Below are 17,250 nucleotides of genomic sequence, written 5' to 3' on the forward strand. Positions count from 1 at the left end.
TGACATGTACAAAACAAAAGTCTCCCAAAATTGGGACTTTGCCTGAGATAGACTTGTCTCAAAAATCTAAAAAAAACCAAAAAACAAAAAATATTGAAATCACTCACTTACCAGATTTGACTCCTTTTTTTAAGCATACTTTGTAATATTAAACTTACATGTTTCGATTTTCTTCTACAATATCTCTTAACTTTAAGTGTGAAAGTGAGCACAGAATTTTTGATGCTTGGCATAATGGATATGTATATTTAAGGAAATTAGGACACAAATTATTGTCATGTAATCACATTTTAATAAAATTTCCTGTGCATTTTCTGGCAGATACCTCCACTCGGCCATGATCATATACCGAGACTTGAAGCCCCACAATGTGCTGCTTTTCACCCTGTATCCCAATGCTGCCATCATTGCAAAGATTGCTGACTACGGCATTGCTCAGTACTGCTGTAGAATGGGGATAAAAACGTCAGAGGGCACACCAGGTAGGTGATCAGGTTTGTCTCATAATTCTGTCTTCAGGATGGATAACCAGTGACCTCAGATGTGAGTTGAGAAGAGTCGGAAGAAAACCATAGTCTGTCACATTGTGAATAGAGGTTTATTGTGTGAAAAACTGAAAGTTTCACATTGTGATTTTACCATCATATTTTGTAGGAAAAAAGAAACAATTGAATTTCTCAGGGCAAAAACTGACTAAAAAGAAGAGAATGTTTAATATAAAGTTATATTTTAAAAAGTTTGATTTTTAGAATATTTACATACCCCAGAGGTTGTAAAAAGTAACAGCAAAAACTTTAATCTAGGTACTGTTGACACTTGTAAGGTGAATCAAATTTAGGTCCACAAATTCTTTTTCATAACTCTGAAACCAAAAGAACTCTGAAAACCCCAAGTTCTTTTCAAGTAACTGATTTGGTGGCAAAACCTAAGCAAACTGACTGGATGCTTATTACGATCTTTATTTTTCATGCTTAGTATGCATACATTTTGCTGCAGAAATATATGTTTGACTACAGGGGGCTGGCCCTGCCCCTACTGAGGGTTTCTGTACATATCACTGTCCACCCCATGGAATCTTTCCTCTCTCAGTTCCCACTCAATTCCTTCTACTCAAGTTCATCAGAGTATCAAGCTCAGATTCCTAAGAAACAATTATGGAGCCAGCGATCTGCACAGACATCTTGTCTCAGACATCAGTTTGAGCAGGAAGTAGAACATTTAGGAGTCAGCATTTGTTTGAAGTGGTAGGAACGCTCCATCTTTAGGGATGCTTTGTATAGTTATCTGTAAGTAAAAATTACAGGTAGCTGTACAGCATCTTGATGATGGCAGCTCAGTTCAAACGCCATGCCTGACACAGAAGAAAATGTGCTAGAGGACATCTCACTACGGAAAAGGTTCTAGTTTGTTTCTGGCCCACCAAACTTTTGTATTAAATAAGCAAATGGCCCCAGTTTCCAATGCCTGCTTTCATTTTTTCTCCAAATGCATATATACTCTATTGTTTTACATAGCTGCATTTTGGGAGTAGACAGTGTATTCTCATAAACACTTCAAAGTATATGCTCTGGCTGAGAGTGTGTCTGTGTTGTTGAATAGTAATGCAACTAATTATCATTTTATGAGTACCTGCTGTGCATCAGGCCCAGTGCCAGGTATATCAGAGACATGAGCTCTTAGCCTCATGCCAGGGCTGGAAGTTAGCTATTATTTTCTCATTTGCCAAATGAGAAAACTGAGGCTCAGTGAGATTATATAACTTGCAGAATGTCACACATTAATTGGCCAAGGTAAGAATTCAGTCTAAAAGAGAACCAGATCCAGAGATATTTCGCTTTAAATCCTATAGTCTCTGCTAAGCCATATGCAACTCTAACTTGAAGAGGCTTATTTAATCTTCATTGTTAAAAAAAATAAAAACAAAACATAGCCATGAATAGCAAATATTGCCAACGAGAGGTTGGGAAAAACAATCTTAAAAAATGAAATTCCACAGGCTTCATATAGTTCCATATGGGAAACGTGGGGACAGGACAGTGATTTTCTCTTTGAAGCTCTGCTGATTTTCGTCATGGGACATGAAGGTGGACTTGGCCTCTCAACTGGGACTTGGAGTTTCTTCCTCCTGCATCCCCCAACGCAGTCTTTCTGTTATGGGGTGAAAATCTGTCGTTGAAGCCTTGTCTGCTTAACTGGATAGTGGATCTCTCAGGTCCCTGTGGGCTGTGCTCTTGTGCTTGAGCTCTGCTTCTCCTCTTTGTGGTCTGGGCCAGCTGGCAGCCAGCTCCGTTCACCTTGGTTCAGACCCATGGCCTTTCATTTTCAGTATCTGATTTCCTGGTTTTGCTCAAAACCTGTCTAAAGTGTAATATCCATCTGATTCTTTGTATTAAGCCACATAATTTTTCCTGATCTCTTTTAATCTCCAATATTGAATGGTGGTAACATAAATATGGAGACAGATCATGACAAAAACCTAGGACCTAATCTTTTCTCTTCTGCCCACTCTTCCCACAGGCTGCTTAATACTTTATAAGCTTTTTTTTTCTCTTTATCATTACTCTATTATTGTTGGAGTACTTCTAATTATCTCAGCCCTAAACTCTGCCACCAATTTTAAATAACAATAACTCTCAGTCCTACTAATACTACTATTGCTACTACCACCGCCAAACTTTTTCTTCCCCAAAGCCATTCTGTTTGGGAAGAAAATACTTCCCTCTCATACAATTTCAGTTATCTTCTTGTCTTTTTCCATTTAATGAATCTTTCTGTTAATGTTACATCTTTTAACATGGAAACTTATAGAGAAGCAAAAGACCATGGATTTGGTAAGCTTTTTGAGTGCATTTATATATTAACTCTTACTGCAGTGTGTATTATGAGTGTGAGTTTATTACAGTTGTCTTACAGAGGATGGTAATAGGAGCAGAGCCTTCCAGAGCGTAAGCGATCTGCTGAACTTGCATATAGCTCTATCCATGGATTGAGTATCTCAATTTTTAGGACCTTCTGACATATGTGCTGTTACTATTTCTAGTCTAGAGGTACAGAGACTAAAGTTTAGAGAATGTCAGAAACATTTACAAGGTCCTATAGGACAAAAACTGCAGAACAAAATGCAAACCCAGGTAACCTGAGAGCAGAGCCTCTGGTCCAGCACTGTGATAGCTGGGGATGCAGAGACAGAAACAATGCGATTATTGACAGGGACCATGGTGCTGTGTCTGTCCACATTTTGAAAATCATTACAGTATGATATTTTCACCTTTAAATAATTTGGAGAGTTTCATCGTTAACTCAGTCAAATGGATATATTTATATCTTATTCTGTTGGGAGTGACAGTTAATTCTGGGTCCTGTGGCAGTTGCACTGTTAACTGAGATGAATGCTGACTAATGACTTTAACATTTAACTGATACAATAGTAGTTAACACACCCATATAAATACTGCAGTCCTTGGTTAAATAAAATGTTTCTCACTGAATGTACATGAACATCTGATGGAGATTATGGAACATACTCTACTCATACTTCTCTGAAAGTAAAAAATAAAATATGTGTTTCAGTACACAATGTGATGTATACTCAGACTTGATTCATAAATTTCTCTTTGTCTTCATCTATGGATCTTTTCTTTATTTACTTTGGATCTTTTCTTTATTTACTTATTTCATTTGTTAAAATGCAAACTTCTCTGAAAAAGTATTTCTAAAAATAGTTTTTAGACAATAAATCATATTCTCTCAAGTATTTTAACATTGTAATTATTATGATAATTCTCCAAGGGGAAATTACACTTATTTTTTATTCATTTATTCATTCATTTGGCAACAATATGTTGAACATTTACCAGGTACCAAACTAGCTCTCCTGCTTAATGGTGGCTTGATGTTCATCAAGAAATTGTTAGGGCAATCAAGAACACTAGAAATTCATGGGATGAATTTAAAGAAGCTTTTAGAAGAGTATCATATTATAATTGAGGTACTTTCTGAATATATAAATAATATTATGTTTCCATGATAAGAGATCATGCCAAAGAAGATGCTTACTTTGAAAGGGGGAAGATTAGAAGGTTAAAAGCATTTCCATATTGAAGTAAATATTCCTTTCCGTATCTTCACAATTACCTTTCTCAGAGCTCTCTGACTCACTGTGAAAAAAATTCCAGCCTTCTGCACAGCTCTACGATCTTCAGATTGTTGCCTAGAGTGGTAAAAACTATTGCAAATGGATGTGTGCACTGGATGAGAATTTAGAAGTAGACAAATGACCCCTAGAGTCTTTTCCTGCTTTAAAAGCCTGTGATTCCAAATTCTAACAGTATGTTTATCAAGAAAAAAATATGCTGAACATTTTAATAGTTTTTAAATAGTACCTTGATATAATAGATACCTAATAAATTTGCCCAATGAATAATAAATAACTGGTTAAAATTTAAATAAGCCTCCCAAATCTCTTTCACATTCTAAGAAGGCAAGCATAAAGGTTGTTAATGAACTAGTGAATGTGTGGGTAGCTCATTATTTTTAAGTACTCTTGACTTTGCTATTCATTATCTGTGTAGCCTTAGGAAAATACATACATTTCTGAAAGGATTATGTCATTTGTAAAGTAGAAAGTCCTTATCTGTCTACCACAGATGATTCGTGTGCATATCAAATGAAATGCTCAATAAGATATCTGTAAAATAGTAGAGAGATGTGAATTAGGAGCTATTGTGATTTGTTTACATTATGTCACAGGTACACTTTATTAGGGATATGTTTTAGAATTATCTTAATTACTTACACAATTCTTTAACTTAGGTTGTGAGAATGATATTATGATTATATAGGAAAATGCCAATGTTCTAAAGAAATGTATAATTAGGTCTGAAATACTGTATCTGTGACTTAATAGAGTATGTAAATTATGCCTATTTACATGATAATTATATGTAATTATATTAATATATATTAATTATATTACCATATATTCAATATATTCACATGCATATATGTGAGGGAATGTTATCAGTTAGTGTAGTAAAGGTTATCATGCTCAAATTCGATGTCTCTATCCTTCCAACTCTTCATGCTTTTCCAGCATGGTGAGGACTGCTGAGCTCCATCTTTTGCTGGTAGTCTCTCTGTCAAATAGAACTGTTTACACATTCAGTCATTTACTCCTTGAAGGCTATGAATTCATACCTTGTTAGATTTTTCTGGCCGCATATTTAAATTACCCTAACAATCAATAATTTCATTATAAAAAAGGTGGAAATAAAAAGGAAGATTAAATGTACAGGTAATTTTAGCAAATGAAATAATTATATTGGGATGTATTTCTTCCTAGGCTTTAATTATATAGCTAGTGCTCGACTTACGACCATGGTCGGGACCGTGGACCGGTCATAACACGATTTGGTCGTAAGTTGAGTAGGCTATATGTACAGTTGAAATGGTGTACGTGGAGATGGTAGTGCTGCCGGAAGCTGGTCTGCACTGTCGTACGCCCAGCTGGGCAACGTTTGCGCTGCCAGATGTGGAGCAGTCGTGGCTAGCGATTGTGGTCATAAAGTCAAATGGTCGTAAGTTGCATAGGTCGTAAGTCGATCAATACCTGTATACATTCCCATCAACTTTTTATTTTGAAAATGTTTAAGCCTAAAGAAGAGTTGAAAGAGCAGTACAGGCCAGATTTGGTGGCTCATGCCTGTATTTCCAGTACTTTGGGAGGTCAAGGGGGATGGATCACTTGAGGTTAGGAGTTCAAGACCAGCTTGGCCAATATGGTGAAACCTGGTCTCTACGAAAAACAGAAAAATTAGCTGAGTGTGGTAGTGGATGCCTAAAATTCCAGCTATTCTGGAGACTGTGGTAGGATAATCACTTGAACCTGGGAGGAGGAGGTTGCAGTGAGCCAAGATCACCCAATTGCACTCCAGCCTGGGTGACAAAGCGAGATCTCCATCTCAAAAAAAAAAAAAAAAAAAAGAAAGAAAAGAAAGAGTAATAAAATATACACTCAAATACCCTACACATAAATTCATTGATTATTTACTTTTTGCCTTACTTGTTCTTTCTTACTATCTTTGCATATGAAGGAATCCTCGAAATTAAGTTGTAGACTTCGTGCCACACAATCTCTGAACATAGTATTTATTTGGAATAAGGGTGTTTACTTAAATAATCATGATACCATTATCACAGCTAAAATAAATTTCAGTTGATTTTTTCCCACATGTTGATTACTTTCTGTCCAGGATTATATCCTACATTTTCTTTTCATTTATGCCATAGCATATCATCTTAAAAAGTGATCTTTCAGTTACTGCATGGCATACATTGTTTAACTATTTCCCTTTGTGATTGGATTTCTTTAGATTGTTTATAGATTTATTATCACAAATATTGAAATCAGTATTTTTATGAAGAATTTAAAAGTAATTTATCTCTCTTTTGGAATAAAAGATGTATTCCCTTTTAAAAGAATTTCAGACATGAATCCAAGAAAAAAGCCTTTTATTTGTTTTAGTTTTAGTTTTTAGTTATTGATTTTTAACTGGGTAGAAAGAGGAGAGCAACAAGCTCAGGAAATAATGAGAGTGTTAGAATTTTGGTCAGGTTAAAGTGGGTTGGAGTGAAGTTTAGAAATCTCCTTTCTGCTTTTCTCTCCTTTTAAAACACTGTCCTGGAAATAGTTAATATTACGAATGAGGAAAATGATATAGGTTTTCCTAGTAAGCTTTCTTTCTTAATTATGAAATACTACTTCATAACTTACAATTGAATATTTATCCCTGTTATCCTTCAAGGTAATCTTATTAAAGATTGAAGATACTTATAATAAAGATTGAAGAATTTTATTGTCCTTTGAGGTCTACCTTGTGGGATGAGATGTTCTGAGACAGGACCATTAATTGACTTGATCCAAAGTATCTGGTTACAAAAATAACACAGCCCGGTTTAGAACCTCTCTTCCTGACTCTTTTTTGGCACATAGCCTAAGTATATGCCTCCTTGGATGTATGAGCCCTGATGTTGGGCATATTTATTATTTTATCTGCTTGCTTTCAGGGTTTCGTGCACCTGAAGTTGCCAGAGGAAATGTCATTTATAACCAACAGGCTGATGTTTATTCATTTGGTTTACTACTCTATGACATTTTGACAACTGGAGGAAGAATAGTGGAGGGTTTGAAGTTTCCAAATGAGTTTGATGAATTAGCAATACAAGGAAAATTACCTGGTAAGTTCTGTTTTCTCTGCAATGAAGACTTTTTTTTTCTTAGTATCAGCAGCTTAATTTTTATTTAATTGTAGTCATATGCTTAATTCCTTAAACTGCTGATCTTTTTTGTTTAATGCATAAATATTCTTAAATCCTGTGACATATGAATAAAAATAACCTGAAAAAGGTAGTGTTTTAGACTTTTTTAAAAATCCCAAATTAATATCGGTGTGTTTAGTATTATATTTAGAAACATACTCAGAAAAGGAATTTGCTGTTAGAACTCTACATTTGGTGATTTTTAATTTTCATAAATACTATGTGTTCATTAGCCTGGAAGGTTTTCATTTTCCTGGCATGAAATAATTTTTACACGCAGGAATGAAAGACTGAATGATCTATAATAAGAATTTTTAGTAAGAATTAATAAATGTATATTTAATGTTATCAAAGCTCGTTGGGAATGTTTGTCTCATGCTTTCAAGAAATTAGAGGACCTTGTAATTAATTCATCCCTTAACCATTACTTTGGTTCTCACTACAAAATACCCTTTTAAATTTATTTACCTGTTTCTCATATTTTCTGCTTTCTCTTTCATTTAGGAAATATTTTTGAGTGTACACGATATGCCATGTACAGGACATAGAGCTTTATCTTTCTTATGTGTGACTTTAAAGATCCTAGCAAAAGAAAACTTACTATAAATTGGATGAAGCTTAGATATAATCTAGGTTATCTGCCTTATTTTACTCATTAGTTTTCTAGTGAAAATGTTCAGGTATCTGCCAGGCACAGTGTCTCACGCCTGTAATCCCAGCACTTTGGGAGATCCAGGCAGGTGGATCACTTGAGGACAGAAGCAGGAGAACAGCCTGGCCAACATAGTGAAACCCCATCTCTACTGAAAATACAAAAATTAGCCAGATGTGGTGGCATGTGCCTACAGTCCCAACTACCAGGGAGGCTAGGGCACAAGAATAGCTTGAATCTGGGAGGTGGAGGTTGCAGTGAGCTGAGATTGTGCCACTGCACTCCAGCCTGAGCAACAGAGTGAGACTCCATTAAAAAAAATTGGGGTCTCTATACTGCATCTATCAGTAGAATAACCTGCCTCTTATAAAAAGCAAATGAGCACAAACCACCTGTGAGGACATAAAGATTAAATGCTTGCCTACTTTGAGTGTTAAAATAAAAAGCAGGAGTCTAATCATTATATAAGAAAAAGTGTTTTCAAAGTCTATTTGAAATGCAGGTATGGAAAGAAAATCTATTATTTTATTAAATTGGTATTTGGGTCTCTTTTTGTTTCATTAAAAAAAAAACCCAAGACATATTTTTCATTATCTCTTAGGAGAAATCAAGTCCACAAAATTAGCTTTAATTTTGTGATAAGTAAATTGACATAAATATAGGATTATGGAGATGAATATTTTTCTCTGCAATGTCTGGACCTTTTATAAATATTGAGAGGAAATATAACTGTTCTGATTTATTTAGTATGCTAGCATGATTTTTTTTTTGAATGTTTTAGATCCAGTTAAAGAATATGGTTGTGTCCCATGGCCTATGGTTGAGAAATTAATTAAAAAGTGTTTGAAAGAAAATCCTCAAGAAAGGCCTACTTCTGCACAGGTATTCTTATGTAAAATTTCTTAATATTTTGTACAGAACATGTGCATATACGTATATATATATAATCTTCAAATGTATATACTTAAACACATAAATAAACACACACAGACAAAATTAAAAATAGTTATAAGAGAAATCTTCTAATTCCCGCCATCCAAGGCCAAAAAAAGGACATTGCCCAAACCCCACATTTCCTGTATGCTTCTCTCTGATTACATCATAGGTGTTTCCTCTTAGAGATGCCTGCTCATTATTTTGCACATTTTTTATTGCATAATTTGCCTACAAATCAAATGAGAAAAAAATTTATATAGAATATACCAATCCTTTGTTGATTTTACATGTTGCAAATTTCTTTTTTGAGCTGGTGGCTTTTTAAATTTCCTGTAGGGTATCTGTTAATGAACAGAATTACTTAATCTCAGTATATATAAATTTAATAATCCTTTTTCAAGTTATTACTTTTTGGTCCTGTTTAAAAGGGTCCATCTTTCTTTTAGAGACACAAAAATATTTACCCATGATTTCTTCAAACATTTTAAAAGTTTTCTTTTGACAAGTTTTTAATCCATTGGAATTGACATTTTTCTCTCTATTCAAGATAGAAATGGTATCTCTGTCCTTTTTTTAAAAATTTAATTTTTTTATTGCATTTTAGGTTTTGGGGTATATGTGAAGAACATGCAAGATTGTTGCATAGGTACACACATGGCAGTGTGATTTGCTGACTTCCTCCCCATCACCTACATCTGGCATTTCTCCCTATGCTATCGCTCCCCAATACCCCACCCCCACTGTCCCCCCCATTTCCCCCCAACAGACCCCAGTGTGTGATGCTCCCTTCCCTGTGTCCACGTGTTCTCATTGCTCAACACCTGCCTATGAGTGAGAACATGTGGTGTTTGATTTTCTGTCCTTGTGTCAGTTTGCTGAGAATGATGGTTTCCAGGTTCATCCATGTCCCTACAAAGGACACAAACTCATCGTTTTTGATGGTTGCATAATATTCCATGGTGTATATATGCCACATTTTCCTTGTCCTGTCTATCATCGTTGGGCATTTGGGTTGGTTACAGGTCTTTGCTATTGTAAACTGTGCTGCAATGATCATTCGTGTGCATGTGTCTTTATAGTAGAATGAATTATAATCCTTTGGGTATATACCCAGTAAGGGGATCGCTGGGTCAAATGGAATTTCTATTTCTAGGTCCTTGAGGAATCGCCACACTGTCTTCCACAATGGTTGAACTAATTTACACTCCCACCAACAGTGTAAAAGTGTTCCTATTTCTCCACATCCTCTCCAGCATCTGTTGTCTCCAGATTTTTTAATGATCACCATTCTAACTGGAGTGAGATGGTATCTCAATGTTGTTTTGATTTGCATTTCCCTAATGACCAGTGATGATGAGCATTTTTCATTATGTTTGTTGGCTTCATGTATGGCTTCTTTTGTAAAGTGTCTGATCATATCCTTTGCCCACTTTTGAATGGGCTTGTTTGTTTTTTTCTTGTAAATCTGTTTAGTTCTTTGTAGATTCTGGGTATCAGCCCTTTGTCAGATGGGCAGGCTACAAAAATTTTTTCCCATTCTGTTGGTTGCTGATTCACTCTAATGACTGTTTCTTTTGCTGTGCAGAAGCTGTGGAGTTTGATTAGGTCCCATTTGTCTATTTCAGCTTTTGTTGCCAATGCTTTTGGTGTTTTGGTCATGAAGTCCTTGCCTATGCCTATGTCCTGAATGGTTTTGCCTAGATTTTCTTCAAGGGTTTTTATGGTGTTAGGTCTTATGTTTAAGTCTTTAATCCATCTGGAGTTAATTTTAGTGTAAGGTGTCAGGAAGGGGTCCAGTTTTTGCTTTCTGCACATGGCTAGCCAGTTTTCCCAACACCATTTATTAAACAGGGAATCTTTTCCCCATTGCTTGTTTTTGTCGGGTTTGTCAAATATCAGATGGTTGTAGATGTGTTGTGTTGCCTCCGAGGCCTCTGTTCTGTTCCATTTGTCTATATTCATTTGTCAGTACCATGCTGTTTTGATTACTGTAGCCTTGTAGTATAGTTTGAAGTCCAGTAGTGTGATGCCTCCTGCTTTGTTCTTTCTGCTTAGAATTGACTTGGCTGTGCGGGCTCTCTTTTGGTTCTAGTATGAAGTTTAAGGTGGTTTTTTCCAGTTCTGTTAAGAAGGTCATTGGTAGCTTGATGGGGATAGCATTGAATCTGTAAATTACTTTGGGCAGTATTGCCATTTTCACAATATTGATTCTTCCTAACCATGAACATGGAAAGTTTTTCCATCTGTTTGTGTCCTCTCTTATTTCGTTGAGCAGTGGTTTGTAGTTCTCCTTGAAGAGGTCCTTTACATTCCTTGTTCGTTGTATTCCTAGATATTTTATTATCTTTGTAGCAATTGTGAATGGCGGTTCATTCTTGATTTGGCTCTCTTTAAGTCTGTTATTGGGGTATAGGAATGCTTGGGATTTTTGCCCATTGATTTTGTATCCTGAGACTTTGCTGAAGTTGCTTATCAGTTTCAGGAGATTTTGGGCTGAGACAGTGGGGTCTTCTAGATATACAATCATGTCGTCTGCAAATAGAGACAATTTGACGTCTTCCTTTCCTATTTGAATACCCTTTATTTCTTTTTCTTGCCTGATTGCTCTGGCTAGAGCTTCCAGTACTATATTGAGTAGGAGTAGTGAGAGAGGGCCTCCTTGTCTAGTGCCAGATTTCAAAGGGAATGCTTCCAGTTTTGGCCCATTGAGTATGATATTGGCTGTTGGTTTGTCATAAATAGCTTTTATTATTTTGAGATACGTTCCGTCAATACCTAGTTTATTGAGGGTTTTTAGCATAAAGGGCTGTTGAATTTTGTCAAAGGCCTTCTCTGCCTCAATTGAGAAATCATGTGGTTTTTGTCTTTGGTTCTGTTTATGATGTTGATCTCATAAAATGATTTTGGAAGGATTCCCTGTTTTTGGATTGTTTGGAATAGTTTCAGAAGCAATGGTACCAGCTCCTCTTTCTATATCTGGTAGAATTCGGCTGTGAACCCGTCTGGACCTGGGCATTTTTGGGTGGTAGGCTCTTAATTGCTGCCTCAACTTCAGACCTTGTTATTGGTCTATTCAGGGTTTCGACTTGCCTCAGACCCTTTTTTTTTTTAGTTGAATGGTCGACTGTCTTCCAGGTGTTCCAGTCGCCTGTTGAAAAGGCACCGGGATCTGTGTGATTTCCCATGCGGCAACCTGCTGTGCTGGCTGAAAAAGCTGCGCTGAGATTCCTGGCGCTTTTTTGCCCAGGAATCTCCTGGCCTGGCTCCCTGTTTCAGTCCTCTTTTTAATCAGATGAATAGGTTACTCTGCCTTCCTGGAGCTCCAATCACCAGCTAAAATGGCACCCGGACCCGTGTATTTTGTATGGAGAACCACTGCGCCAGGGCGCCGGCAAAACAGCTGCGCCGACCAAAACAGCCGCCCAGCAGCCGCACGGGCCAAACTAGCCACGCTGGCGACCCATGGGGCCCCTCCGCCTGGGAATCTCCTGGTCTGTGGGCAATAAAAATCCATCTGGAAATGTGGCATTCACTCACCCTCTGCACTTTTACTGGGAGCTGCAATCCTGAGCTGCTCCTAATCGGCCATCTTGGATCCCTCATGTCTGTCTGTTTTTATATCTTTTTTCTTTTTAGGTGAAAAATCATTTTTTTCAGCTTAATTTACTAGTTTCTTCCCTTTTGTCCTATTGATCTACTGTGTCCCTTGTGTAATGTATTAAATAAAGATACATGCGCATATCTACATGTACACCGTCTTTTACTAATCAACTTATTTATTCTTCTTCCAGTATGACCCTGTCTTAATTTCTGTAGCTTGATAATGATCTCCTCTCCCCATTTATTTCTCTCATCTAGGAATATCTTAATTAATCTTAGGCTTAGTTTTTCTATATAAAATTTAGAATCATGCTGTCAAATCTTATGAAAAGCCATATAGTCCTTTGGATTGGCCTCGCATTGAATAGGTAGACAATCTGAGAGAATATCCTTATGGTATTAAGTCTTTGTATTTTTTGTTGTTGTTGTTTTTGAGACAGACTCTTGTTCTGTCACTCAGGCTATAGTGCAGTGGCAGGATCAGAGTACAGTGCAGCTTTGGCCTCCTGGTTTCAAGCAATCTTGTCACCTCAGCCTCCCTCAGCCAATTGTGTACCACCAAGCCTGGTTAACTTTTCCTTTATTTTTTTTTTGTAAATAAAGGATCTCACTATGTTGCCCAGGCTGGTCTTGAACTCCTGGCCTCAAGCCATCCTCCCACATAGGCCTCCCAAAGTGCTGGGATTATAGGCAGAAGCCACTGCACCTGGCCAAGTCTTTCTACCCTTGAATGGTATAAATTATCTCTGTTTACTTAGGTCTTCTTGAGTAATTATCAGGCCAAAATCACCGTGAAAGACAGAAACCAAGAGGTCAGTTGACTCCTAAAGACAGCGGTCAACTGGCTTTCAATAAAGTTTTATAATATTACATATAGGCATTGTATAGCTTTTGCTTGATTTTTCTTGCTGCAGATTGCTTTAAATGCAATTCATGGCTTGAGATTTTTTTTTTCCAACTGCCCCGTTGATATAACTCTGGTCTATGAATTTTATTGTCCTCAAACTTGTAAATAGCAGTTTTTCAGCAGCCTTTGGCTCCTTCTCCCCCTTTCCTTGCACAACCCCAAAGCAACTTTCCTTATATACCAGTGAAGGTGTAAATGTGGACAAGTTGACTTCTGCTTCTTGTTTATGCTGGATATGTAATCCTTTGGGATCTTAGCTTTATGGGTACAGTCCCATTACTAAGACTGTCTATCTTGGGAAGGCCTTAGACTTTAACATCTCTCCCATGGGTCTCACAAAGCATCCAAGACTATATATTAACCTTGTCTCACTTTGTTTTGGCAGGCAAATGTCTTCAGGGCAAGTTTGGTGTTAGGGGTCAATTGACCTCTCTGGTTTCTGTCTCTCACGGTGGTTTTGGCTTGATAATTCCTTATAGTGTGAGCTATTCAATGTTTTTATTACATTGTTTTAAAAAAATTTATTTAGCATTTTAAATTCTTTTTAGTTGGACGATTAGCCCAAGTAACCTCTTCCACCATATTATCTGAAAGAGAACTCTTGTGATGTTTTACACTGATACACATTTTAATAAATGTAGGTTATCTTTATGTTGTGAGCTCTTTCGATTTTCTGATCAAAAATAGTCAAGTACAACTATAATGACTTTATCAAACATTACATAACTTTCTTTTCTTCTTGGCCTGTTTTTTAATTTAGTCATATGAACTTTTATATTTATGTCTATGGTAAACATTTATTCATAACTTATTTTACTTTTTTAAATTTTCCATTATATTTCACCTATATATTACAGAACACATAAGTATATATACATGACAGTATTAAAAAGCTTAGACAGAGAGAGTATTGGGCTTTCTTGTTGTCTCCTGAGTGACAGGCAAGTTGCATGTCACAACTGTAATCCCAGTTTCCTGAGTTCTGGTTCTGTTTTCTTACAGTGCTTCAACACTATCTCTCCAGATGATTAGTGTTTGAAGGACAAGAATAAAAACAGAATCTAGGGATGACTTCTAAATGTTGTTATCAAAGACTGAAATACCTGTTCCTTTTTATTTTATTTATTTTTTTTGAGAGGGAGTTGCACTCCGTCACCCAGGCTGGAGTGCAGTGGTGGGATCTCGGCTCACTGCAACCTCCGCCTCCCAGGTTCAAGCCATTCTTCTGCCTTAGCCTCCTGAGTAGCTGGGACTACAGGTGCGGGCCACTGCGCTCAGCTAAGACTTTGTATTTTTAGTAGAGACAGTGTTTCACTGTGTTAGCCAGGATGATCTTAATCTTCTGACCTGGTGATAAGCCCGCCTGGGCCTTCCAAAGTGCTGGGACTGAGCCCAACCAGAAATTCCTGTTCCTTTTAGCAAGTAGAAGCACAACTAAATTGTTGGCCCAAGGGTTTTTCTCTCACTTGCGGTGGCTCTGCAATAAAAAAATTGAATGTAGACTACCTCCTGACTCTGCCCAAATCCTGTTTGACACTTGAGATTTTCTTTTCAAGTTAAAAAAAAACCCCACACATACAGAAGAGTATCAAATACAGTTTAAAAATACGTATTTTGTGTTTCATGTAATTTGATCTGTAGTTTAGATTACTACTCTTGATGATCTAGGTGGGTTCCAGTTTAAAAGTTTTGGGTTTTGCTTGATAGAGTTATAATGTTTAGATCTATATTTTTTATTTTTTGAGGGAAATGAATTAACTTGATAAGTACTGTTGTTATTTCTCAGGTCTTTGACATTTTGAATTCAGCTGAGTTAACCTGTCTGATGAGACACATTTTATTACCTAAAAACGTTATTGTTGAATGCATGGTTGCTACACATCACAACAGCAGGAATGCAAGCATTTGGCTGGGCTGTGGGCACACCAACAGAGGACAGCTCTCATTTCTAGATTTAAATACTGAAGAATACACTTCTGAGGTAAATCCGAATGCTTTTTAAATCTTTCATAATTTAAAGCATATACCAGTTAGAAAGTTAATTAGGAAGAAATTAAATAAGAGCCAATGTAGGAGTATTATTCAATTAACTTTCTGTTAGAACAAGAGTATTCAAAGTGTGTTTTGCTTTAGAATCACAGCATATGTCTTATCTCAGGATCCCCAGAAACAGGGCGTGAGATGGGTTATCTTGCACAAGTGATTTAAGGAAAGAGATTCTTAGAGGGAAGTAAAGGAAACCAGAAATGGCAGATGAAGAAGCTCAGCAGAAATGTGGTTTCTGAGGAGGTCTAACCTCAGTCTCTGCCACAAGGAGCTCTGGGGTGTGAACAGTAGCACAGAATTTTCCCACTGCGAGGCAAGGGGGCCAGTCTTTCATTCTCACATATCAGTCAGTCATTGACTGCAATCTGCTGGGAGGTGGGGGTGGTATAACTTGCAAGGCATTTCTGAGCAAGCTGGCTCCTGTCATCTGAGGGCATTCTATGGTGAAGAGCACGGCTGTGATCTGTAGTAGTCAACACTCAGGGCAACCAGGGGATGGCATACTTGATGGATAAAGAAGACCTGGGCATGGCTCCTACAAGTGGATCAATACATTGTATTGGAAAATATAAGATAAATTTCTAGACTTAAAAAACAACCTAATATTTTGACTGTTGCCTGCAGATAAATATTGTGCCTCAATATTAGTTCTGAGGTTAAACAGTCTTCTCATATGGTTTGAAGGAATGAGAATTGACACAGAAAAATAATTTTTAATTTTGGTTTCAGATATATTTTTGATAGGTAAAACTTGTTTGCCAATTAACTCATTTATTGTTGAAAATTAAATATAAAATTGGCATTGTTTTAAAAAGTAAATGCAAGAAAGCAAAAAGAATATGTTGATAACAGAACCTTTTATTCTGTACACGTTCTAGTTGCTTAAGCTTAAATCAAATCCTTATATTTTCTTTTCTTAACAGGAAGTTGCTGATAGCAGAATATTATGCTTAGCCTTGGTACATCTTCCTGCTGAAAAGGAAAGCTGGATTGTGTCTGGGACACAGTCCGGTACTCTCCTGGTCATCAATACTGAAGATGAGAAAAAGAGACATACCCTAGAAAAGATGACTGATTCCATCACTTGTTTGTATTGCAATTCCTTTCCAAAGCAAAGGTATGATAGTGAATTTGATCATTGGGAGAAATTGCAGACCTTTTAAATGACTTAATTGTGTGTAGAATTGTTATTGCATCAGGAAAGATCATTAACTTTTAACCTGTTTTCATTGGTTTGCATATATTAAAGGGAATTGTGGAAGGTCACAAAGATATTTGTTATTTTTCTGAATACAGATCTAGTGGACACTGTTATAAAATAAATCAACCATTTTTTCAGGCCTAACAGCCCTGCTCCTGGTATTACCTCAATGTGACTCTATCTCTTTACTTCTCCTCAGACCAATGCATCTTTATAGGGTCTCTTCAAGGATAAATTCTCATTCATTGATTCTTTGAATATATATTTATAGCCTATTGTGTGCCAGGCTTACACAAACCAGTTATCTAACTACCAAATTGAAAAAAAAATAAATAAATGAATTAATAAATTCTTAATAGGTGAAAATCACTTAGATCTCATCAGTTGCAGGGTTCTTGTCGCAAAGAAATATGTCTACATAGCAAAATTTCAGGTGTGAGTCATAGGCTGGTGTCTGTAATATTTGGGGCAGGATGATTTCCAGGAGGCATTAAGATTATACCCCATATACTTCTCTGGTTTAAGCTAATATTGGAAAAAAAAAGTATTAGAAAAACATGAAGCCTGTTTTTGGCATCTGAAATATCAACT

The 17,250-nt window shown here is 36.6% G+C and overlaps 1 protein-coding gene across 7 annotated transcripts in view; it reads left to right on the plus strand.

Moving 5' to 3' along the window:
• Positions 1-17,250, plus strand: part of LRRK2 (leucine rich repeat kinase 2) — a 152,124-nt gene that overhangs the window by 120,523 nt on the left and 14,351 nt on the right. For all 7 annotated transcript variants that reach the window (XM_032248335.1, XM_032248338.1, XM_032248336.1 and 4 more), the window contains 5 exons: positions 322-482; positions 7,066-7,236; positions 8,751-8,851; positions 15,199-15,393; positions 16,382-16,575. In XM_032248335.1, coding sequence (XP_032104226.1) covers positions 322-482; positions 7,066-7,236; positions 8,751-8,851; positions 15,199-15,393; positions 16,382-16,575 — 822 coding nt within the window. The remainder of the gene's footprint in view (positions 1-321; positions 483-7,065; positions 7,237-8,750; positions 8,852-15,198; positions 15,394-16,381; positions 16,576-17,250) is intronic.

This window comes from Sapajus apella, unplaced genomic scaffold, assembly GCF_009761245.1.
Source record: "Sapajus apella isolate SASKATOON/1434 unplaced genomic scaffold, GSC_monkey_1.0 scaffold66, whole genome shotgun sequence".
Lineage (NCBI taxonomy): Eukaryota > Metazoa > Chordata > Mammalia > Primates > Cebidae > Sapajus > Sapajus apella.